Here is a 23,149-nt window from a genome sequence, read left to right as displayed (position 1 = left end):
GAACGTGAGAAAGATCATAGCTCATCTCGTCCAAGCAGCCCTCGTCCTCAGAAAACCTCTCCAAATGGTTCCAGTACTAGTCTTGGGGTCTGCAGTAGAAACAGCAGCCAGTCAAGTTCTGATGGGAGTTGCAAGAATGCTGGCGAAATGGTTTTCGTATATGAGAATGCAAAAGAGGGAGCTCGGAACATAAGAACTTCGGAGAGAGTAACGCTTATAGTGGACAATACACGATTTGTTGTAGATCCTTCTGTTTTTACTGCACAACCAAACACCATGTTGGGCAGGTTGGCATTTCTTTTTATTGTAGATACATAAACTGCAAGCTCTAAATCACTGCTAAGGACCAAATGTTGGTCATGTTCAATTTTTTTAAACTTCAGTTTTACAACAGTATTGACTAAGTATTTCAGTGAATGTAGTGTCTTTTAGAGTTGTTATCCTTTCTTTCATGAAATGCAACTTAGCTATTGAGTATTTTTATTCTTGGATAAGCCTGTCCATGGCATAATTTATTTGGAGAGTGATACAGCTCATATGAGTTTCTCTGTGGTAGTTAAAGTTCCTCCTAATGAATTTGCTCATGTGACATGACCTGTGGTGATGGTGTTCTGTAATGAGTTACCACATTCATTTTTGGGTAGTGTATAGTACTAGGGGCATATATAGTTCTGCTGTTCTAGAGGCCTGTAAGGTAACTTTTATTGGAAATGGTCAAAGTTGGTGCTAAGCAAATGCAAGAAAGGAGGTAATAAACCTTTTGTGGATTGATTGTTGCCCATTTTAAGCAGACTATCATTTAATTTGAAAGCGTGTATTCATCCCTGGTATAGAATAAAAGACACATTGTAGCTCAAAATGACTCTGTGCTAGGAATTAATATGTCCACTCTGCTTGTATTTTATTTGTTTGTAGTTTATATGAAGTAATGAGTCCCAGAAATACTTGCTAAACAGCAGGTATGCTTAAAATCTAAGGGAAGATGCAAGAGTTATTTGTTCTCTGGAGCTCTTAACTTGCTACCATTCTTTCTGCAGTTTCATCTTACTAATTTGAATACTAATGAATTCTAAGCAAATCTTTTTAATAAATATATATATGTATGTTTAGGATGTTTGGATCAGGAAGAGAACATAATTTCACACGGCCCAATGAAAAAGGAGAGTATGAAGTGGCTGAGGGAATTGGTTCCACTGTGTTTCGTGCTATTCTGGTGAGATTACATTACTCACTTTTTCTTCCATGTTCTTAAGTTTATATACAAGAGGTATAGATTTTTTTTTTTTAAAAATAAACATCTTAGACTTGAAAAGAACACCTGAATGTTCTTCCTATTTATCCAAGGCCTATGCAGGCTGTGATTGAAGTTGACTGAAAGATTCCAGCAGGGTACTATTTCATTGTGCATGGCATCCCTCTTTTTCATTCTTACATAAACTGAATGATATTGTGTGAAAGAATAAATGGAATATGAAAATCCTTCACAATGCAGTTTTGTTTCCAACTGTGTAATCAAAAAGCTCAGATTGGAATCAAGGGATGTAAAATATTGTATCTATTTTTAGATCTGTTATATTGGCTCCACTGGTAAAAAGTTCTATATAAAAGCTTACGAACCTTTTGTGGCACAGTATGGCAGTTGAAATAACTTATTTCAGCAGCAAAGGATTGTGAGATCTGTTTCAGTGCCAAACTCTTTACTTTCTGCACTGTTTGGCTTTAGAGCAGGCTTTAGTGCTTTTCAAACTTTGCTCATTTAGAGAACTCTTTCCACATCAGCTTGCCGGCCATGAAGCCTCTGTATTTCAGATTGTTCTAGAGTGCACACTTGGCTCACATGAGGTAGTGCCCATTCCTCTTGAGCTTCTTTTGGCCTGCATGAGCTGAGTTCTAGAACATAGCCAACACCATCACGCATGCTGTCTTTCTGGAAAAGTTGTCCAGTATTGCTGATATTCTCATTCAAGAATCTCTGATAAGCTTCCAAGGTACACCAGGATTCCTCAAACACAGGATTGTTTGTTTGTTTGTTTGTTTATTAATTTGATTTATATCCTGCCCTTCCTCCCAGAAGGAGCTGTTTGTGGATGGCTAGGTGGGAGATTGAAGCTGAGAGAAAAGATAGAAAATTGGTTGATTTCATAGGGCAAGCGGGCATTCCTGAAGATACACAAACCATAAGAGTTAATACAAGCCCTTTAGATTACATCCATAAACTAATTACCATCCGGCGCAGTCATTGCAGCTCTAGTCTTACAGGTTTTTTTCATTCCACACCTGGAAGATTTGGATTTGGAGAAACGAAAAGCTTTTCAATAAAGAATGAGATGTTCCTTCTCAGTGTTTCAGCATAGAATAACTTTTTTCCTTTTTTTTTTTAGGATTACTACAAGACTGGCGTGATACGTTGTCCTGATGGAATATCTATTCCTGAACTAAGAGAAGCTTGTGATTACCTCTGTATTTCTTTTGATTATAGCACTATCAAATGTAGAGATCTCAGTAAGTATACCGTTGAAACTGGATTTACATATATATATTTTAAAGGTGTCTTTCTCTGTCTATAAAATATTTTCCTAGATTAATATTTATGCAGCGATACAACCAACTCCTTTTAAATATATATATATTTAAATATCTCTCTGAATCTTATCATGCCATTATTTTCTTCTAGGTATTTACTTAAATCATGGAAATGTTTGGGAGGGATCTGATGGGAAATGGATCTTTAAACCATTATAGCCTTTTATATAAAACATTCCTCATGAATGTGTGCCTTGCCATAAAAACCTATTGTACTGTTTCCCTAGCTGATAAAAGACAGCTGGGGCCTTCCCTTTAGTATTGAAAAAGTGTATTGACTCAAGTGTCCAGTGTCCTTTCTAAACAAGTTTTAAATAATAAATAATTTGATGTTTTTGATTGCAGGTGCTCTTATGCATGAATTATCAAATGATGGTGCTCGGAAACAGTTTGAATTTTACCTTGAAGAAATGATACTCCCACTGATGGTAGCCAGTGCTCAAAGTGGAGAAAGGGAGTGCCATATTGTGGTGCTTACTGATGATGATGTAGTTGATTGGGATGAAGAATATCCTCCACAGATGGGAGAGGAATATTCACAAAGTAAGTCAACTGGTTTTCTTGAAAATAAATTTAGCTCTGGGAAATTTATCCAGTATATAACAACATACCTTCAGGTAACTTCCATAAAAAATAAACACTACCAAAAATCATCCGATGATGATCTCTAAGAGAAAATATCTCCTTAACAGAATAGGTAGGTGGAGTTTATGAATTATATGAGCACTGCAATATATTTAAGGCTCTTGTTCAGTGTGAGGAATTTTGAGTTAAGGCTTTTGTGTTTATATAACATTTTCTTCCTTTTCACTTTTATATTTAAGCTTTTGAATCAATCATTGGATGTAATGCTGTGCAGTGGTGAAGCAAATCAGCCTGTGCATGAGCTGCATTCTGGCGCACACGGCTCAAGCACTCCTGCTTTGCTCCTTCCTTCCTCTGGTGGGGAAATCAACCACAGAGGGGCTGGCTTAGCGTTATGTCCAAACCAGCACTTGTGCTGTGTTTCTCTCCAAACAAAACCGTGATTTGAAGCCAAGGTTCATTCTTGGATTGCTGACTGTAATTTGGGAGAACAAACCAGCAGTGCTGGTTTGGAAGTAATGCTCTGCCAGCTGCGCTATGGTTTGTTTGCCTACAAGAGGAATGGAGGAGCAAAACGGGAGTATTTGTGTTGTGTGCACAGCATGTAGCTCATGCACAGGCTAATTTTGCTTAACCCTAATTATTGACCTATGTCCAAATGCAGCCTTTGTCTAAATTTAATCAGCAAATAGTGAATTAAATCACAGTAAACTTTGGTTAGTTCAGTAAACTAGCAGTGAAGATGGTTCCTTATAGGAAGCGTTCACAAAATACTGAAGTAGGGGGAAATGAAGAACTCATTCTGATTTCTGTTGATTATCTCACACTGGGTTTAATCTTTTTGCTTATACCAATTAGCAAAAAGCATTTTGTTACATTGTACATCCTTTTAAGAAAAATAAGACTGGGAAAAGAAGAGTATATAAGGTTCATATACTTTTAAATAATAGAAAAACTTTTTAGATGCAAGCCCATGGCACACGGACTGCTCTGTAGACCTTTGAGTGGGTTTTTAAGTATGTTTAAGGAACCCTATCTTATCAGGGTACCTCATCTCAGGGAGAATATCTAAGCATTTTCAATAGAACACACCTAAAAACCTCTTGAGATCTTTATGCTAATTGCATAAATATCTGGTGACATTGAGGGGCAGGGCTTGCATGTACATCCCTGCTCCAGTTTTATAGTACCAGTGTTTAGGAGAATGCCTGAACTCTTTCTATTGTTTGTGTGGCAAAGTAAGTATATATTCTTTCCAGTGAGGTTGTAAGTGGAGCAGAATGTATTGGTTGCTTTATCCACCTTCTTTATTGAACCAGGAGTAAACACTATATTACCTTTTATTCATCAGTGAAATATTGTTCTTCCCCCCCCCCAGTTATTTATAGCACAAAGTTGTATAGATTCTTCAAGTACATTGAAAACAGAGATGTGGCCAAATCAGTCCTGAAGGAAAGAGGTCTTAAGAAGATTCGATTAGGTATAGAAGGTAAGAGAAATTGGAATTGCTTTCCAAGCTAAATCCTCAACAAATATGTGCACACTTCTGCCTCTGCACAGAGTATGTCAGGATAGTACTGGAAGTCAGATGACTCAGAAAGGGAGAACAAGCCTCGAGCTGGTATGCAGTCAGTCATTTTGATTGTGCTGGTCTTTTCATGATTCATGTTCACAAGAGTAAATCGTTCTGCATAGGAACCAGTGTGATGCTTACCTTGATATTAAAGCATAGCTTGAAATTGTAGTGTTGTACCTTTTGTGGTGTGTTAGCTTGTGTTAGTAAATGACCCTTCTGGATTTTATCACGTGGCAAAAAGATGATGCGTCAAAGTCTACTGCCAGTGAAGGGGGGGATGGGGGGGGAACGTTCCTTACATGCAGCACTGCCTAAAGTTAGCCTGCCTGCTGGCATAAAATGTATTCTTTTAGATGCCCTGGAAATGAAGTACTTTGAAGTGCGTGAGAATCATATTTGTTTTTAATATTTTAGGTTACCCCACATACAAAGAAAAGGTTAAGAAACGGCCTGGGGGAAGGCCAGAGGTGATCTATAATTATGTCCAAAGACCTTTCATAAGGATGTCATGGGAGAAGGAAGAAGGAAAAAGTCGGCATGTTGATTTCCAGTGTGTAAAAAGCAAATCTATTACCAACCTGGCAGCAGCTGCAGCAGACATTCCCCAGGACCAGCTGGTGGTGATGCACCCCACTCCCCAGGTGGATGAGTTGGATATTCTGCCCATTCATCCTCAACCCAGTAACAGTGATGTGGATCCTGAGGGACAGAACTTGCCACTCTGATCTAACTCTTGGTTAAACAAAAGCATGCAATTATAAAAATGAAGATGCTGTAATGAGTTCATACTGCACTGCAATTCCAGCTTCTCTCCATTGTGTAATGAACATAAAATGTTTTAGGATATTGCAGTATGAACTTACAAAAGACCAAAGTGGGATCCGATTGTGGTTTGTGGGAGTACACATGTAACATCCTGAGAGTCAGTTACACATACCTGCATTTATTTACCAGTAGGTTTTGTGGTATTGGTTACTTGTGTGGTGGACTGTCCTCATCTTAAGGCTCTGTCATAAACAGGATTTGGAGGTTATGGTTTATTCAGTATTTTGGTACACAGTGGGTAAAATGCAGACTTAAAATTGATAGTGGCACTTTATAAATGGTGAACAAAAAGAATTCTCAAAGCCATTTTTATAGTCATGATGCACAATGTTGAGTCTAACAGAGTGCTTCTTTCAGAGAGTTTTATTCAGCTAAATGTAAATAGTTCATTCGGAATAGAGGTGATGAGCCTACTTTGTTCTCTTATGGATGAGCACAAAATTAATTCTTGCCACTGGAGCTTTTGATGGTGAGGTTGAGATCCAACAGCCTATTTTTTCAGAATTTATTCAGTGAAGATTTTCTTCATGTTTGATGTGAGCCATGTTCAGGCAAGAGCCAGGAACATCAGATATGGGCTTTATCTTAAAATTTTGCCTTACCTTAAATCTGTTCACAGAAATATTTATTTACTGAGTTTTTTCATAAGTGTCATGGAATAGGAAAATGCTAATTGTTCACTCTTCATTTATTAACTGATTGTAAACTCGAGTTTTTCATTAAAATAAATATTTCCATTATTTTAATATTAGCTGTGAAACTAATTTATTACTTACTCTTCTAAAATACTTACTTGAACAGTAAATTAAAAAGCCAGGAGAAGAAAATGTGATGTTTGTTGAAAACAGATGTCCCTGACAGTCCACATCTGACAAAAGACTGGCCAGTTTTGGGAAAAACATTTAATGTTATGGAATGGGCCTTTATTCTTACTTGACACCCTAGAGGCCTACTGCAGTCACAGTACACATATTGGGCTAGATTAACAATGATGCTCTGGTGGCAACTACAACTATTGCTTAGTGGTTTGCAACACTCAAATACAAACCTTGCAGTACTAAAAGCTTAAATGCAGCTCTGTAAAATGGAAAAAATGCTAATACAACAAAAAACGTGGAAATCATTCACTGTCTCTAATGAGGGCAGGGTTTGTTCTAAGCTTTTTTCCCCTATTGTACAAACAGTCCCTGCCCCCAAACTAGTCAAGTAATTTGTCCCATAATGTACTATTAGCAGGGCTTTTTTTGTGATAGTACTCACCAGTACTGAGTACCTGCATCTGTTTATTTGCTGCCTATGCCAGCCATTTTGTGCTGACACTCACACTACTTTTATCAGTACTGGCACCTCATATTTTTTTACAAAAAAAAGCCCTGACTAGTAGTATAAGTTATGAAAATTTGAAAAGAGTATCTTCATTTTCTGTTTCTTTTATCTTATTTCTTTTTCAGAAACTACCTACCTCCTTATTAAATCCCATATGATCAGCTGCACAATTTTTTTGACATGGCACAAGATGTATCTACCTGCACATTAGAATAAACCTTGAATGAGGGCAAGTGATTCAGGGATAGGATGGCTGGTGTGTGTTGCTTGTTGAAGGACATGCAGCTATATAAGCTTCAGGACAGTGTAGCAGGATATCCATGTTATGATCATCAGATGGGTGACTGGTGTTTATACACCTGTAATTTGGGACATGGACATTACTAAAGGCTGATATTATGAGCTAAGAAATAAGATTCGTTATTTAAATAATTCCATTCCTCAGCCAACAAACTGCTCCCAGAGGGGCTAACAGATTACTAAGAAAAGCCAGTTCCTGCCTTGAGGCTTACATTGTACAACATGACAAAAGGAAACTGGATTGAAAGGGAGAAACAAATAAGGAAACTCAATTACAAGTTTTCTAGTGACTAGCTGGGGTGGAAAAGTTCAAGCAATTGCACCAAATGAGTAGTCATGTGTACTCCTCCCTTCTCTATTGCAGTCTGATGTAACAGCTGCTGCCAGGTGACATTTGATGGGAATGGGAGGAACCCGATTTCTTAGAGCTGATGATAGTCCTGCATCCCCTCCTCTCTCCTCGCTTCCTGCTAATGTTGGACATCCTTTCATTTGGCAAGGATGACTAGCTTCCTCTTAGAGCAGGAAGAATGAACTTTGGACAGTTTTAACGTGTTTAACTCCCCTTGGAAGCTATATGGAAGAACACTTCAAGTTATCCAACATAAACAGGTGACTAGCTGGTGCTAAACTCTTGAAAGAAAAAAATGGCCATTTAAAGAATAATCTCCATCAGCAAAGTGGGGGAGGGGACATGAAATGAGACTTGTAGTTGTCATTGCATACTGTAACCCTATCCTGTCTCCTAAAACTACATTTAATCTTCCAATTTATTCAGCGTTCATGTATGTCCATCATGCCTTGCTCATCATTTAGTCTTCTCCTTGTGTCCCCTACATGATTCATACTCTTAGTTCCCTAACTCAGGGTGGGGAACCTCAGACCCAGGATCCAGTTGTGGAAACTTTTGCTTCTCTGGATGGAGGCTAAAGTGTGTAAGAACATAGAACCTGCAAAGTAAACTTCTAAACCCTTCAGACACTGCTGGAGCAACATATTTGTCTATGCAAATGCTCAAGTGATAAAGGTAGGATAGCCATATGGGGTACAGTGGTAGCCCACTCCTTCCAAGCAGGTGATACCTTGGGAGGCAGAGGGGGAAGAATCAAATGTTGCTTAGTGTTGTTTCTCCTTACATTTGTTGTGGGATCCAGGCCCAACCATTTACTAGCTGCTTTAGTGCCAAACCTGTTCCAAGGCAGGTGCATAAATGAAAGTGGAGCAGGAAGAGTCATAAACCCAAGGAGTACACTGGCGAAGCTTGTGTAGAGACAACTTCTAGGTAAGCAGCTGGTTTCCTCTTGATACTTTAAGACAGGACAGCTAAACTAGGTCAGGCATTCAAGATACTGATTCCCCACCTGCAGTCCTTCCCAGCAGTAGAACCAAGAGTTGCAGCAAAAACCGAGAAGGAAAGTTAGGTGTGTGTGTTCCTCGCTCATCATCACCAATATGCACTTCCTCCAGATTTTTTTTCAATTCAAGTAAATGCAGTTTAGAACAAGGAAAAACATTTTATTTTAAAAATATTTAACTGTCTAATACATTACACTTCAACAATATTTATAGTAAAGGATCTTACAAGAAACAGTTTTGATGCATTAGTATAAGAAATATCCATTATCCACATGGACTTTTTCTGTAGTGTAAAAACACACCATACAGCTGAAATGACCATTTGCATATAAAAGCTACCAGTGATGCCAGTGCTTAGTTCGCACAGTGATCTTTTTTTTAAAAAGTCAACACAAGAACAGAATCCAAAATATACAGTTAATGCAAGCTATACATAGCTAACCAAATCAATGAAGTAGGAACACTGCAGCAGGTTGATCTCCACTTGGTCTGAAATTACACATGGGAGAAGGATGACTGTTCTCTTGATATGGCTTTCATGAAATTAAAACATCAAAGCAATTCAACAAGCTTCACAGATTGGAGAACTCCACCAATAATGCACTTTGATATAGCGAGATTTCAAAGCTACTGGGTAGCATTTACAAGGGCCATGGTAAGTCACTAAAATCGACAGGCCCCCCTAGACCCGCATCAGCTTCCAAAAGGCTCATGATAACAGCCATCGCTGCTTCATCATTGCTTGGGCTGCTGGATCCTTGGTCGTTGTCTATCATATCAATCCCTATATGGTTTTCCCCTAGGAAGAGAAAAGTGAAAGTTACAGTAGATTGACTCAGCTCTTTATAATCTGATTTTCATACTCTAAACAGCATACTTATGATGATGTCTAAGAAACAATAATAAACCAAGAAGTATTGCTGTTCCCTTTGTTCTATTTGAGGAAACATCAGTATGGTTTTAGCTGTAATTGCATACGCCCACTAATAACTAAGATGTAAAGGAAAAGAGGGTTTGACTTTTTTTTAGGTCTGAAAAACGTAGGAACTGATTGACAATCATTTGTAAAGCAATGCTAGTCTTTATTTCATTTTGTTTTAAGGAGAAATTTAGTATTTCAAGCTTTAGAGACTAAACATTTCTTGTTTTCTTACAAATAATAACCTGTTGTATATAAATGTGCAAATGAATCTGTGTTCTAGGAAAGTTGTAGGATATCTTGTCTTGATGTTTAAGAAGCAGTTAAGTACTATCTGTTGGGTCTCATTTTCATCCTGCGACAGTGATCAGGTAGTGATTCTAAAGTTCCCAGGATTCCATCAAGAGAAGTTTGCACCTGACAAAATTCTCACAATATTTAAGTTTCACTTAAAACCACGGATAGGATCTAAGGGCTTCTACCAGCTAATGACTAGCAGGTGAAAAGTTCTATTCCCATGTTCTTCATCCTTTTACTCTTCTTTGCTTGCCTTACTTTCCTTGGCTTTACTTACCAAGGATGGAAGCGTTGTCAGAATATGGGTACCCGGGATTGTCTTGGATCTGGCCAGATAGTAAACTGGCAGGAGGAATGTCTGGAGTTCCACCATTCAAAATCTAAAGAGAAATAGACAAAGAACAAAGACTTGTCTCCATCATCTGTGTGCTCTGAATACAGCATATTTTGCACATCTAACCTTGTTACAAGCTATAAAGTTTGCAGAGCTTAAGTTGTGACATTTATTTATTCAACTTTTAAACTGTCGTTCATCCAGTCAGGATCCCAGGGTGATTTACAAAATACTAAGGAAATAAAAACAATTCAAACAAGTGGATACAAAAAAGCAGAATTTAAAAATCAATATATAGTATGAATTCAACAGCAGCAAGTGAGCTAAAACCTTGAGCAAACAGTTTCCTCTTAACATGATGCTGGAAACTCAATGCAGAAGACATCCATGCTTCTAGGGGTAGGGAGTTCCATAAGAGGAGTACTACCATAGACATGCCCTATCCCATGTCACTGCATAACTGACTCTGTCGGCAGTACAGTGAGACGGGCTGCCCCTGCCAATCTCAGGGTCTGAGCCAGCTGCTATAGAGAGTATTTGGGTCCCAAGTTGTTTCGGGTTTTATACATTATCAATACCTTGAGGTGGGCCCAGTAACATGAACGCAGACAATGTGGATCCCACAGAGGTGGTTTTATGAGCCTGCCAAGTTACAGCAAACAGAACCCAAGAAGCTGCATTTTGTACTAGCTAAGTCTCCAAAGTGTCTTCAAGGACAGCCCCACATACAGCACATTATAGTGATCTAGATTTGAGGTTACTAGAGCATAGATTACTGTCCCTCTCTCTACACAAGTCAACAAGACTGACCAAAGCTGCTTTGGTGCTGAAACTAGGTCAGAATCAAAATTGACCCGGGTCTAGATATTCTTCAAGCACATCTGAAGTTGCTTGACCACCATACTCTCTAGTACCTTTCCCCAAAAGGGAATAAAGGAGTGCATTTAGAGGCTGGCTTTTTAATGTTTTTAATGTGAACCTGTATGTGAAATTCTATCAATTTCTGTTCAATTTGCTCAAAGTCAATTCTTAATCATTTTCATGAGATTGTGAGGTAGGTGCAGAGGAAGTAGACTCACGTGAAATGTTTTTGTACACATGTACTTAGGGAAAATAATTCAAAATGTCCTCCCACAGATGTCAAAAGTTTATTTAAAATGGTGGCTTACTTTCTGGAAGGTATTTATTTCATACTTGGAAATCTCAGTGTTCTTGGAAGGACAATGTGATGTGTTGAAACAACTCTGACTTTCTCTTCCTCTCCACTGCATTACTGATGTGGCATGAAGATTATGCTTAAGCACCAATCGTTTGGGCATATACCACTTACTGGATAGTATTTAATAATGAAACATGCCTAAGAAATAACAGTGGGTTGGATCCAAACTTAGCCATCCATAGAAGGCTTTTGAGCCAGGAAAAAGATCCTGCTGGCAGAAAGGAGTTTTTTTAAATTGGCCCCTCCCGCAACTTCCAAAAGGACTCCCATCCTTTTAGAGTAGATTTTTGAATCGCACATGTAGATTAAGGGGGAACTAGAATATTTACCTCTTCCTTTCCACTGGGAGGATAGGCCCCTGAATGGGACTGCACTCAGAGATGCTCTGAAGCCAGTGGAAATTTCTATTTAAATACATAATCTGTAGATTGTCATCTTGCGTAAAGAACCAAAGTATTTGAAAGCAGCAAGTTTATTTTTGTAAGCTATTCACTTGAGTGTTCCTATTTTGGGAGCAGTAACCAATTTACTGTAAAAGCAAAAAAATGGCAATAGGTAGTGTTCATTGAGAAAAACTATCAAGCAGATCTTATTAAGAAATATAATGGTGCCTAATAAAAATCCTTGCACTCTGAGGATCTCAAACAAAAGGAGGGAATGCCACAGTCTGTGGCAAATATGCGTACTTGATATTTTCAGAAAAATAAAAATATTCTTTTGAGAAAAAGCGTTTTTTCATAATTTCTCCTGTGTTCTGTAAGTTACTGTGTTATGCTCTAGTGAAGTTTTGTCACCTGGTTTTTTTATACATGAAAACGGAATCTGTCAACTCTCAGGTAATCTTATACACTTCAAATTAACACGGTGACTCAAAAGAATTTCCCACAGAATTGTTTCAGGCCTAGCAACAACTCATTCACAGTGTGACAAGTGATCACATGGGAGTTTTCTTCCCACTGAAACCTGCTAGGCTGAGGAAATGAAAGGTGAGTCAACATATGAGGAAAGCTTCAAATGAGTGTGCTTATTTTAATAGCTATCGTCATCAAACAATACTGTTATCTGAATCACTTAAATGCATTTCAACTTAACCAATAGTACATCAATCCAAAATGCTCTGAATAAGACAAAATTAAAAATAAAATTATAATAAAAAAAACTATAGGAGTTTTTAGTCAATTAATTTTTGTTTCCTGGTACTTTCCACAAAATGCTTTGTGGTGAAACTCTTCTGGCAGTAAAGACCCTGTATTCCTTAACGAACCCTCCAATGTGGTTTGTCACCTACTTTGCAAATACACACTCATATGTGAGGACTGCAAGCATAAACAGATTCAGTCACTGTCTAAGTACGTTTGATTCTCTTGCACATCTATGCAAAAATGATGCTTATAGGCATGTAGGTAACCAATGGCAATCTGGACTTGGAAAGCTGGGGTAGTAGTTAGGCTAGGTTGTGGGAGACCTTATTTCAAACACCAACTCCAGCCATGAAACTTACTGGCAGACCATGGGCCAGTCACATACACTTTTAGCTTAAACTACCTCACAGAGTTATTGTGAAGATAAGGGGGAGGGAGAAGAGAACTTTGTGCACCACCTTGAGCTCTTTTGAGGAAAAGTGGGAGATGATAAATAATAATAATCTTGGCTGGACTTCAGTTGTATGGTGTCCCTTTGTTCATAGTGAGGTGGTTCGATTTTTCAAAAGCTGCTGCATTTTGGCCCCTGCTTTTAAAAGGAACCCAAATCCTCACCCTGCACCCAATTCAAGCACTCGGTCGCATGCAGAAACCTCACACTCCATCGACTTGCATGCGGACTGGTTGCATTTTTATATTTTTATAAAAAAATAAAACAAAAAAAGACCCTGACAGATTCCTATCTTTGATGCTAACTTTTGTTTTTTCAGCTCCGTCACACAGTGGACATAGTGTACTTAGACTTTCAAAAAGCGTTTGACAAGGTACCTCACCAAAGGCTTCTGAGGAAGCTTAGTAGTCATGGAATAAGAGGAGAGGTCCTCTTGTGGATAAGGAATTGGTTAAGAAGCAGAAAGCAGAGAGTAGGAATAAACGGACAGTTCTCCCAATGGAGGGCTGTAGAAAGTGGAGTCCCTCAAGGATTGGTATTGGGACCTGTACTTTTCAACTTGTTCATTAATGACCTAGAATTAGGAGTGAGCAGTGAAGTGGCCAAGTTTGCTGACGACACTAAATTGTTCAGGGTTGTTAAAACAAAAAGGGATTGCGAAGAGCTCCAAAAAGACCTCTCCAAACTGAGTGAATGGGCGGAAAAATGGCAAATGCAATTCAATATAAACAAGTGTAAAATTATGCATATTGGAGCAAAAAATCTGAATTTCACATATACGCTCATGGGGTCTGAACTGGCAGTGACCGACCAGGAGAGAGACCTCGGGGTTGTAGTGGACAGCACGATGAAAATGTCGACCCAGTGTGCGGCAGCTGTGAAAAAGGCAAATTCCATGCTAGCGATAATTAGGAAAGGTATTGAAAATAAAACAGCCGATATCATAATGCCGTTGTATAAATCTATGGTGCTGCTGCATTTGGAATACTGTGTACAGTTCTGGTCACCTCATCTCAAAAAGGATATTATAGAGTTGGAAAAGGTTCAGAAGAGGGCAACCAGAATGATCAAGGGGATGGAGCGACTCCCTTACGAGGAAAGGTTGCAGCATTTGGGGCTTTTTAATTTAGAGAAAAGGCGGGTCAGAGGAGACATGATAGAAGTGTATAAAATTATGCATGGCATTGAGAAAGTGGATAGAGAAAAGTTCTTCTCCCTTTCTCATAATACTAGAACTCGTGGACATTCAAAGAAGCTGAATGTTGGAAGATTCAGGACAGACAAAAGGAAGTACTTCTTTACTCAGCGCATAGTTAAACTATGGAATTTGCTCCCACAAGATGCAGTAATGGCCACCAGCTTGGATGGCTTTAAAAGAAGATTAGACAAATTCATGGAGGACAGGGCTATCAATGGCTACTAGCCATGATGGCTGTGCTCTGCCACCCTAGTCAGAGGCAGCATGCTTCTGAAAACCAGTTGCCGGAAGCCTCAGGAGGGGAGAGTGTTCTTGCACTCGGGTCCTGCTTGCGGGCTTCCCCCAGGCACCTGGTTGGCCACTGTGAGAACAGGATGCTGGACTAGATGGGCCACTGGTCTGATCCAGCAGGCTCTTCTTATGTTCTGAAGACAAACACACCAGGGATTCATTGCAACTTTTCATTGCTGGGCCCTACTTGTAACTATTACTGGTATGCTGTACTACCTTTTTATATATAAACACAGATCCAAAGTCAAATTCAATTGAAATTTTGCTTATGAAACATTCAACACTTACTCTGTTCTTTTGAAATGGGGGCAGAGGGGAAAAAATCTAAAAACCAGATTGGGGAGATCATGCCAGTATTAAATGTTCACCAATAGATGGCGTAAAAGTATTTCAAAAAGGAATTGCCACATCAGTAAGAATGTTTAAATGGCTTGATGTGTTATTTTGATCTGTGTGCAGATATCAAAAACTGCTTCACAGGGAGGAAGGGTTGGTGTGTGCATATCAATAGGGTCATGGGCAGGGGGAGATTTGACATTGAGGGATGGTGTGGCCAAGTGAGTGAAAGAGCCAATAGGCACTTGCTGAAGCCCCTGCTGACAATCAACGTTGCCAAGCACTCTGCAAACCCCGGGCAAATGTCTACAACACTGATGGGATTTCATCACATTATTAAAGAGAAATCTATTTTCTAAAACTTTTGAAGGCCATGCTTAGATCATTTTTAGCCTTTGGTCTCCTTTTGTATTGTTGAATTGATAATTGTTTTATGGCTGATGTTTTAATTGTATTGACATGTTTGACCGTTATATGCAAACCACTCAGGTCACCTGAGTGTTGCAATCAAAATGTTAAGGGTCCTTTTAAAAACATACCAAGGTTAAATTCCGCATTGGGAAAAGTGATATATAACAAAGTCCTACTACTCAGAACTACTCTTACATTCTGAAGGTAACCAGCTCTCAAAAGTTCAGTAAGAGATACAAAATGTTGCCTATTTTACTCATCCACTTGCAGACATTTAGAGACACTGTCTATTTGTGCAGCATACCAAAGTGAAAGGCCCTTTGAAAATACTACTAGATGGAACTGGCTTTTATTTCAGCCACATAACAATTACTCAGTCTGATTTTATGTAAGTGCTTAGAACTAGGTCCTTGGCATTTTTAACTATCATGTTAGTTTTTACTGCCCTAAGAATCAGTAGATTTGCAGCTACGTACTATCTGTGGGAACAAACTATTGGTGAATAAGTTACTGAAAGACAATTTTCCTCCTTTTCCTTGAATAACCTAGAAAAAAAGTCTAACGTAAGTGTGTGAGATAAGGTGATATAATGTAGAGCTGATTAATAATGATTAATACAGTTGATGAGTCAAACTTATGCATGCTGTTACAGCTCAGATTTAGTGCTTTTTTCATTTCTGCAACTAACACTGAATCTTTTTAAACTGCTACCAACTTATAAGCAAATCTTTTTACACTGCAGTGGACTAACTAGTACTAGTCTCTTGTTCCTCTTATTTTAATTAATTAATTTTAATATTTTGGGGAAACAACGTAATTGTGTGGTCTAGGGAAGGCACACAGAGAAGTGCTTTTTGGGGGCAAAGACAGCAAATCACACTAAAAATGGCTTGCTTCATACCTGTGAATTGTTAACCTTGTATTGCACATTTGTTGTAGAAAGGTAACTTTCCAGCAATTTGAAAACTAACTTGTTGGCTGTACATGTTACAAAAATATCCAGCATGGACCCCACTGTTCCCCTGAACTGAGCAGCTGAGAATCCAGTCCTTCAAAAATGCAGGAACAGAACCAATGTATGAGAACGCACAGAGAACTGTAGTAATTTTAAAGACTCCAAAGTCCTCCCATCGCACCTTTTTGCCTCCTGGTGAAGAAGTGTCAGGGGGAGGTGTGCTGGTCATGTTCAACGGGCTAGAGCCACAGCTTGAAGGTGAAGAGCCTCTTATCCTGTCAAAACAAAACCAGCCTGATGAAAAGGCCATGCAAACCAATGCAATTATGCTTGACCACTTCATGGCAACCTGTCCCATAACTAAAAAAGGTAAAGGTGTCCCCGCACTTGTAGTGCGAGTTGTTTCCGACTCTTAGGGTGACGTCTTGCGACGTTTACTAGGCAGACCATATATATGGGGTGGGATTGCCAGTTCCTTCCCCGGCCTTTCTTTACCCCCCAGCATATGCCGGGTACTCATTTTACCGACCATGGATTCATGGAAGGCTGAGTGGACCTCGACCCCTTTTACCGGAGATTCAACTTCCTCCTTCCGTTGGAATCGAACTCCGGCCGTGAGCAGAGCTTCGGCTGCGTAACCGCCGCTTACCATGCTGCGCCATAACTACATGACTCCAAAATTGTATATTGGAACACTAAGTACATATCATTAAGGACTTTGAGCAAAGCTTCCGGTATCAAGACTATTGCACAATCAAAGAATTGGTTCTGTATTTTGTACAGGTTATAATCTCATTGTCAGCAGTGATAAATTCTTCCCTACATAGCGTGGTATTCAGTGCTAGTACTACTAAGAATAGACCCACTGAAGTTAATCGAGATTACTAACTTAGACTCATTTATTTCAATGGGCCTACTCTGAGGAGGACTTGGTTGAATACAACCCATAATGCCCACGATGGGAGAGATGGTGTTCTTGTTAGGGCTTAATATTTTGAGTTTTACCCTAGTAGATGTGTCAATCTTTTATGGGCTTCTGGTTGGCCATTGTGACAACATGATGCTGGACTAGATGGGCCACTGGCCTCACCACGTAGGCTCTTATGTTCTTATGGGCTACAGTGCCCTCCTGTTCTCAGTGATGTACAAGGGAGGCAGCAAACATAATATGAGGGATTTCCCAATGCCTATACCATTTATGTGCCTGTTCAGTCTATTTTGCCCATCTGTGATCGGCATAATTTTGAGGAACAAATTTGACCATTTGGTCCCATTGCTATCCACAGAACCTAATATAGTTCCACACATTTTTCAAGTTTCTGCAACAACTGCATCAATCACACGGATTGCTGTAAATTAATCATCTCAAGAGAGAATATACTAGGCTGTAAAAGCAAATACATATTTGTTCTTGACTTGTCGGGTTTGCCTCCCGCTCCGATAAGGGTCAATAGTAATACTGCAGCAGCTATTGATTTCTTGTAATCTGAAAGTAACTGAGCAGTTATATTTGCTATTTATGGAAGGGAAACAGCTGGCCATACCTTTAAGAAATACAGTTTGAGACAGCAGAACAGAACTGGGGCTTTTCTTACCTGTGAATCTCCATAATTTCTTCAGCAATCATTCTGCCAATTTTACCGGCTCCTGCTCTTGTTCCACCTGGAATGCCAGGGACTGTTGGAAGGGACCTTTTGGGACCACCTTTAAAAAAAGGGGGAAGGGAGACAACAGCTAAGCCCCTTCAACTTGTACAGTTTGAATACACACAAATATTGTAGTGGAAAACAGAAAATGTCCCTTTTTGTCCTCCACTCCCCCTCGTCCTGCTTGGATTCCAATGTGACATACTTTGCTTCAGTAGTCACGGATCTGAATGTAGAGGCTTGAAGGCTGCCTCCTGACATTAAGAGTGAAGTGTGCACCCTTGTGCCTTGAGATGTGCCCCAATGCCACACAAACAGAATTATGCACGTGTATTTTATTGCTCCGATGCTAAAGGTTCTCTGTACGAACAACCGCAGCTGCCAAAACTAAGAGGAACAACTTTTCAAATTGGGGCTACTTGTTCAAATGACTCCCAAGGAAGGTACATACAGTGCCTTGCAGAAGTCATCAGACCCCTGACCAATGCTCTCATATTACTGAATTACAAATGGCACACTGTAATTTCATTCTGTATATTTCATTTTGAAATGCTGAAACTCAAAAGCAATTATTGTAAGGCGACATTGGTTTTATGTTTTTTATGTTTCTTACAACATTTCCCAACATAAAACCAATGTCACCTTACAATAATTGAGTTTGAGTTTACCTCTGAGCATATGGTGAGCGGTTGCAACACCTGCAATCAGCCCAAAGAAAAGAAACAAGACATGTGGTGTGCTGATCTTGTTTTGGCAGGGAGGAAGCAACAATATTAAGACAGTTGATATAGTTCAGATAGTCACTTTAAATATGTTTGATTTACTTTGCAATTTTAGTGAAGTTTCCTATAGTAAATCATTTTCTTTTGCTTCTGCTTCTGTGAATAGGTGAAGTACAGCAACACTTTGCAACACTAAAAAAACTCCCAAAACAATTGTGGAATAATGGCACTGACTATTCTGCAGAACAGTTTCCAATGGACATGAGGAGTGTCTCAGTTTGCACAAGATAAAACAGTGGAAGGTGAAATATATTCTAGCAAAATTCTAGGTGTGCTCTATGTTTTTGACTGGCCATGTCCACCTTTCCTAAAGTGGAGCAATTTAAGCATAACAGGCTGAAAACATGCATCTTGGGCAGACCAAGTTTATTTTTTCCAACAGCTAGATTTGTTGCTTAAGTAGTAACATATTATAAACAGTCTGATTTTACATCAAACTGCAGTTTCAGATTCAACTGTTAATGCACCCAAAATAGAAATAGAACACAACCTTCAGTTTGAAACACAAAAGGCTGTCTTCACCATCATACGACACTGACCAATAAAAAAGCTTTGAAATTAATAAAAATAAATTTGACACAGATTTCTAGGATGAATAATGAGAGAAATATAATTTTCTAGGTTAGATTCTCTGTAGAAACAGTAGTAACACAGGAAAGAAGCAAAGTAAGAAGAACACCAACAAACATAAAAAAATATAATTCTCCATCTTTGGAGATGGCAGGTGTTGCCACAACTCACCATATGCTCAGAGGCGCATGTTACCAAATTCTTCCAAGCTGCACAGGAAGTGGATTGGACTGTGAAAGACCAACCCAAATGGTGTTTGCATTATGACATATTTGTAAGGCAGTACAGCATCTCAGAGAGGAGGTCAGGTCTCCTGCTCTCCTGGTGCATTCACCATAGCTGCCCAATTTCCCTGCTTTTTAAAGTTTGATAGAAATATCTGTTGGCTACAGGTAAATTCTCAAACAGCAAGGTTTTTTTGCTTATTATTGAATATTTTGGTGTTTTTGTAGACGCTTTCTTCATAGACCATTGTAGAATTTTGTCTGTATGTTTATTTATTTATTTATTTGATTTAATTTATATACCGCCCTAAGCCCGAAGGCTCTCTGGGTGGTGTACATAAAAGATAAAACAAGCACAGTGTATAAGTACAATAAATACAATAAATCAAGAACCAAAAACAAACAAACAATAAAAGAACCAAACAACATCCAAAATACAAAATAATAGTGAAATACTGTTAAAATACACTTTAAAATGCCTGGGAGTATAAAAAGGTTTTCACCTGGCGCCGAAAAGATAGTAGCGTCGGCGCCAGGCGCACCTCATTGGGAAGACTGTTCCACAGTTCGGGGGCCACCACTGAAAAGGCCCTAGTTCTAGTCACCACCCTCTGAGCTTCTCGATCGGATGGCACTCGGAGGAGGGCCTTAGATGTTGAGCGCAGTGTACGGGTAGATTCATATTGGGAGAGGCGTTCCACCAGGTATTGCGGTCCCATGCCGTGTAGGGCTTTATAGGTCAAAACCAGCACTTTGAATCTAGCCTGGAAACAAATAGGAAGCCAGTGCAGACGGGCCAGAACAGGTGTTATATGAGCGGACCTTCTGGTCCGCGTCAGCAATCTGGCCGCTGCATTCTGGACTAGCTGTAGTTTCCGAACAGTCTTCAAGGGCAGCCCAACGTAGAGCGCATTGCAGTAGTCCAATCTAGAAGTTACCAGAGCATGAACAACTTAGGCGAGGTCGTCACTGTCCAGATAGAAATGTTGTCATTTGTCCCAAGCCTTTGGAGTAAGAAAGGCTACAAGTACATACTCTTACCTTGGACTTACTTCTGAGTAGACACATGAACATAGGAAGTTGCTTTATTGACAGTCAGACCTTTGTTCCATCTAGTTCAAAGGTATTTTTGCCTATTAGTTAATTTCTCTGCTTTTTAATCCAGGAGGTAAGAAATGGGATCCTGTGCAAGTTTGCTGAGAATGGATTGATCATTTGCATGTTTATTGAGTTATGGGGAGGAAGAGGAGAAGAGGGAGGGGAGGACGAGGAGAGGAGTGGGAAAGGCAGGTCTGATCATTTGCATGCATATTGCGTTCAATGGGATTTACTCCCGTGCACTCATGGTTAGGATAGGTAAAACTGACCATGGGGGAGGAGGGAGGGAGAGGAGAGGAATAAGGGGGGAGAGGGGAGCAGAAGGAGGGAAAGGAGGAAATTGTAAGGGAGGGGGAGGGCAAGTTTGATCATTTGCATGCTTATTGAGTTCAGTGGGATTTAATCCCATGCAATCATGCTTAAGATAGGTAAAACTGACCATGAGGGAGGGGGAGAGGAGAGGGAGGGAGGGGGAGAGGAGAGGGAGGGAGGGGGAGAGGAGAGGGAGGGAGGGGCAAAGGAAGGGCAAGGGAAGGGGCAACAGGGAGGGTAAAGGTGAAAGGACGACAGCAGGTTTGATAATTTGCATGCTTTTTGAGTTCAGTGGGATTTACTCCTGTGCAATCATGCTTAGGATAGGTAAAACTGACCTGAGGGAGGGGCAGGAAGGGGAAGGGTAGGAAGGGGGAGCAGATTAGGTGGGTGGGCACTAACCAGAGCGGAAGCATCTTTCCTTTTCAAAAGGAAAGCACTGTGAACAGTATAATTTTTCATGGTTTCCCCCACCTTTTTGTTCTACAGCAGGCACATATTCACATCAGACCTTTATTTCACTTTAGACAGTCTGGCTTCACCCAAAGAATTCTGGGAAGTGTAGTTAGTGAAGGGTGCTGTTGCGCCCCAGGTGCAAGGAGAGTTAGATCAGGGAGAGGAGTCAGGTGAGGATGAGGTGGGGATGTTGTAGGAGGGGGTGGGTTCTATCAGCCCACAGACTTCCTGGCCCATCCCTCCTGTTGAGGCAGATCCTGTCCCGTCTGCAAGTTCCCCAGCTGAGCTGTTGGGAAGCGAACATTTGCGCATGCCAACCCCACACACACACACGCCAGAATCCCCACCTGGCACTTCAAACACTTCCCAGCCAACCAGCTTCCCACTCCCTGAGGTCGTGCCGTCATCTAGAGAAGCCCCATTGTCTGGGTCGTCAGAGGCTCGCCTCGCCTCCCCCCGCGCAAGAAGAGGGACTCTCAGAGGGTGGAACTGGGGAGGAGCTGTTGGTTACGCGTGAAGACTTTCCCTACTTAAGCAGGTGCCCACCCAGACTCTAGTGCTGAGTCAACTCTCCCCACACGCTGCAGAAACTGCTTAGCTAGACTAGTTAGGGCAAGTAGTGAGTCAGAGTAGACAGCTGTGTGAAGCGCACTACTTTGGATCACACGAATAAAAAGAGAATTGAACAGAGCCTCGCCTCCGTCTTGTGTCTTGGACCCTGGGCAGGACAGGTGCGAGAGTTGCTAGGAGACGCCCTGTTCCCCTCACAGAGCTGCAATCCCGAGGAGGGGCTGACTGTTAACCACTCTGGCCACTGGAGCTCTGTCAGAGGAATAGGAGTCTCCTAACAACTCTTAGCACCCTTCACAAACTTCACTTCTCAGGATTCTTTGGGGGAAGCCATGACTGTCTAAGTGAAATAAAGGTCTGATGTAGATGTGGCCACTGACAGCTTTGGTTTAAATTGGCGTGGGGGACTACTTGTGCATGCTGTAGATTTTTAATTAATTTCAACAAATTATGAGAACTCTGATAGAAAAAAGTCCAAAAGGGCTCTGGTTTTTCTCTCTCTCTTTTTACACTTTTAACTTGATTTTCTCTGGCTGTTTTGTGTATCGTCATGAAAATTTAGAGGGTTGTTAAGCAAGCATATCCGAGTTCAAAACTGTATGTTTTGTAAGGTTTTGTTTTGAAATGAGCTTATGGGAAGCATCAGAATGGCATGGGGGGATATTTTCAATTTAACATTGCAGAATGTGAAAAATCCATGTGGCTATACTATACGGCCACTCTTGTGGCTGTATAATAATAATGACACTATCTAGCATTTATACAGTGATTTAGAGTATCCAAAATATGTCACATACATTATCTAGTATTTCTTTCAGTCCTCTAAGGATGTTTAGTAATATGCTCATATTGCCGGGGGGGGGGGGGAGGACTAAGAAAATAGTTTGTCTAAAGCTATCTAGAGACATAATGGAAGAATTGAGATTCAAATTGGTAACTTCCCAATTCATACTACAGTTTAACTGCTACATTACAGTAACTTCATGTGTCGTCTTTGGCTCATGGCCCCATTTGGATGCCAATATTCAGTGTTCAATGCTCTTGAAATTTATTGAACTCCTTGGCTCAGATCTAAAAGAGCCACTTAAAACACAGGCTTGAAGTATATTCCAGGGCTTGACTGACTGATTTACCTTTGATGGTGCAACACCAAACTGGCTGAAGGAGCTGATGCAAAAGGAAGGCCACAAATAGCTTTGTACACTACAATGTTCTAGTTACCTTCTCCTGCCTGGAGTACACTGTCCATGCTGTGTGGCGAAGCTGCAAGCTGTGGAAAAGTTGCGTCTCCACCATCAAGTATATTGGCACTGTGGGGAGAGAGGTTTCAAATGACAGAAAGACAAATGAAACTCTGGCTTGCATGCAGCCAGTTATCTAACATATT

The 23,149-nt window shown here is 40.1% G+C and overlaps 2 protein-coding genes across 10 annotated transcripts in view; one reads left to right on the top strand and one right to left on the bottom strand.

Moving 5' to 3' along the window:
- Positions 1–6,315, top strand: part of BTBD10 (BTB domain containing 10) — a 42,808-nt gene extending 36,493 nt beyond the window's left edge. For all 6 annotated transcript variants that reach the window (XM_061610469.1, XM_061610471.1, XM_061610470.1 and 3 more), the window contains 6 exons: positions 2–287; positions 1,111–1,213; positions 2,382–2,502; positions 2,929–3,126; positions 4,547–4,657; positions 5,159–6,315. In XM_061610469.1, coding sequence (XP_061466453.1) covers positions 2–287; positions 1,111–1,213; positions 2,382–2,502; positions 2,929–3,126; positions 4,547–4,657; positions 5,159–5,469 — 1,130 coding nt within the window. In that variant the 3' untranslated portion in view covers positions 5,470–6,315. The remainder of the gene's footprint in view (position 1; positions 288–1,110; positions 1,214–2,381; positions 2,503–2,928; positions 3,127–4,546; positions 4,658–5,158) is intronic.
- A 2,374-nt stretch (positions 6,316–8,689) lies between these two features.
- BMAL1 (basic helix-loop-helix ARNT like 1) overlaps positions 8,690–23,149 on the bottom strand; it is a 64,994-nt gene continuing 50,534 nt past the window's right edge. For all 4 annotated transcript variants that reach the window (XM_061610465.1, XM_061610468.1, XM_061610466.1 and 1 more), the window contains 5 exons: positions 22,984–23,072; positions 17,700–17,808; positions 16,286–16,379; positions 10,045–10,147; positions 8,690–9,350 (listed from right to left, as the gene is read on the bottom strand). In XM_061610465.1, coding sequence (XP_061466449.1) covers positions 9,193–9,350; positions 10,045–10,147; positions 16,286–16,379; positions 17,700–17,808; positions 22,984–23,072 — 553 coding nt within the window. In that variant the 3' untranslated portion in view covers positions 8,690–9,192. The remainder of the gene's footprint in view (positions 9,351–10,044; positions 10,148–16,285; positions 16,380–17,699; positions 17,809–22,983; positions 23,073–23,149) is intronic.

Source organism: Rhineura floridana, chromosome 2 (genome assembly GCF_030035675.1).
Source record: "Rhineura floridana isolate rRhiFlo1 chromosome 2, rRhiFlo1.hap2, whole genome shotgun sequence".
Taxonomy (NCBI): domain Eukaryota; kingdom Metazoa; phylum Chordata; class Lepidosauria; order Squamata; family Rhineuridae; genus Rhineura; species Rhineura floridana.
The sequence above is the reverse complement of the archived record's forward strand: the minus strand, read 5'-3'. Positions and strand labels throughout refer to the sequence as shown.